This window comes from Contarinia nasturtii, unplaced genomic scaffold (genome assembly GCF_009176525.2).
Source record: "Contarinia nasturtii isolate CC-2019 unplaced genomic scaffold, AAFC_CNas_1.1 Cnas_scaffold_1307, whole genome shotgun sequence".
In the NCBI taxonomy this organism is placed as follows: Eukaryota; Metazoa; Arthropoda; class Insecta; order Diptera; family Cecidomyiidae; genus Contarinia; species Contarinia nasturtii.
The window spans coordinates 2,878-3,861 of record NW_022198647.1 but is presented as its reverse complement, the minus strand read 5'-3'; the positions used below and the strand labels follow the sequence as shown (position 1 = coordinate 3,861).

The 984-nt window shown below is 29.1% G+C and overlaps 1 protein-coding gene across 1 annotated transcript; it reads right to left on the bottom strand.

Annotated features, from left to right (window-relative positions):
• Positions 1-124: 124 nt before the first annotated feature.
• LOC116345536 (zinc finger HIT domain-containing protein 3) lies at positions 125-909 on the bottom strand. The gene is made up of 4 exons (XM_031774973.1): positions 792-909; positions 563-714; positions 354-494; positions 125-269 (listed from the first exon to the last, which is right to left on the bottom strand). Exons 1-4 carry the CDS (start codon positions 854-856, stop codon positions 226-228), a joined length of 402 nt encoding a protein of 133 aa, XP_031630833.1. The 5' UTR covers positions 857-909; the 3' UTR covers positions 125-225.
• Between the last annotated feature and the right edge of the window lie 75 nt (positions 910-984).

Genomic DNA, 984 nt, shown 5'->3' with positions numbered 1-984 from the left:
GCAAGACGAGAACATGATGTTATTGCCGTTGGAAATGCTATTTTGGCCGCTGAATATAAAACAGATTTAGAAATTGATGCCATGTGTGATCAAGTCGGGGCTCGTTTTTCTGGAATTGCTTGAATTTATAATTGTGGAAAATATAAGCTTTATTAAGAATTTCACATGTTTTTACATCTAATGAAAAAAAAAGATCAAAGAAAAAAAGTAGTTTAATTTATTGGTTTATTCTTCAACACACTTCTCGACTGGTTCAACAATTCTCATACCTGAATAACATAGAAATGATTGAAATAATATAAATTAATCAATAAGTCCATAATGAAAAAAGAAAATAATAATAATTCTCATACACTCATTAGCAAATTCGATGAAAAGTGGTTCCAGCATAGCAAATTTCATTGCTTTATGTGCATTTTCAGATGAATCAAGAGCACAAAGATACTCTCGAAGATGAGGATTTGTAAGTAAATTTTTTAATGCTTCATTATTTCCTGTTTAAAAAGAAAAAAAATGTTGATAATGGAATCAATGATACACACCATATTATGGTAGCCAATACTTAGCAGTGTTAATTTTTCGGGATCAACCTCGTCTTCTGTAGTAAATTGGATCTTGTGCTTCCTGAGTTGTGTCGTCTGATATTTTTCAAATACAATCTTTCCTGAAGCACAATCAGAAAACTTGTGTTTTTTGAAGCAATCAAAACAGCAGCTGAAATATTAAATTTAAAAAATAAAAATAATTCTGATTGATTTGCGTTTCAGTTATTTTAAACAAATTTAAATTACCAGAAATTATAGCATCGAGGGCATTTGTATTTTCTTGAATTTACCGAACATTCCACACACTTCATTTTGTAAATCAAGTTGAGCGAATCATTGATTAAAAAACAAAATAAAACAATGTCAAAAAATATTATTTTCTTTGTCGTACTCAAAAAGTACTCAAAAACAGATACATTAGACACATGTGATGTTTGTA

Coding starts and splice junctions, on each gene's coding strand:
- LOC116345536 (XM_031774973.1), bottom strand. CDS start 856: ATGAAGTGTGTGGAATGTTCGGTAAATTCAAGAAAATACAAATGCCCT. Junction 715..791: donor CCTCGATGCTATAATTTCTG/GTAATTTAAATT, acceptor TTAATATTTCAG/CTGCTGTTTTGATTGCTTCA. Junction 270..353: donor CATCGAATTTGCTAATGAGT/GTATGAGAATTA, acceptor TATGTTATTCAG/GTATGAGAATTGTTGAACCA.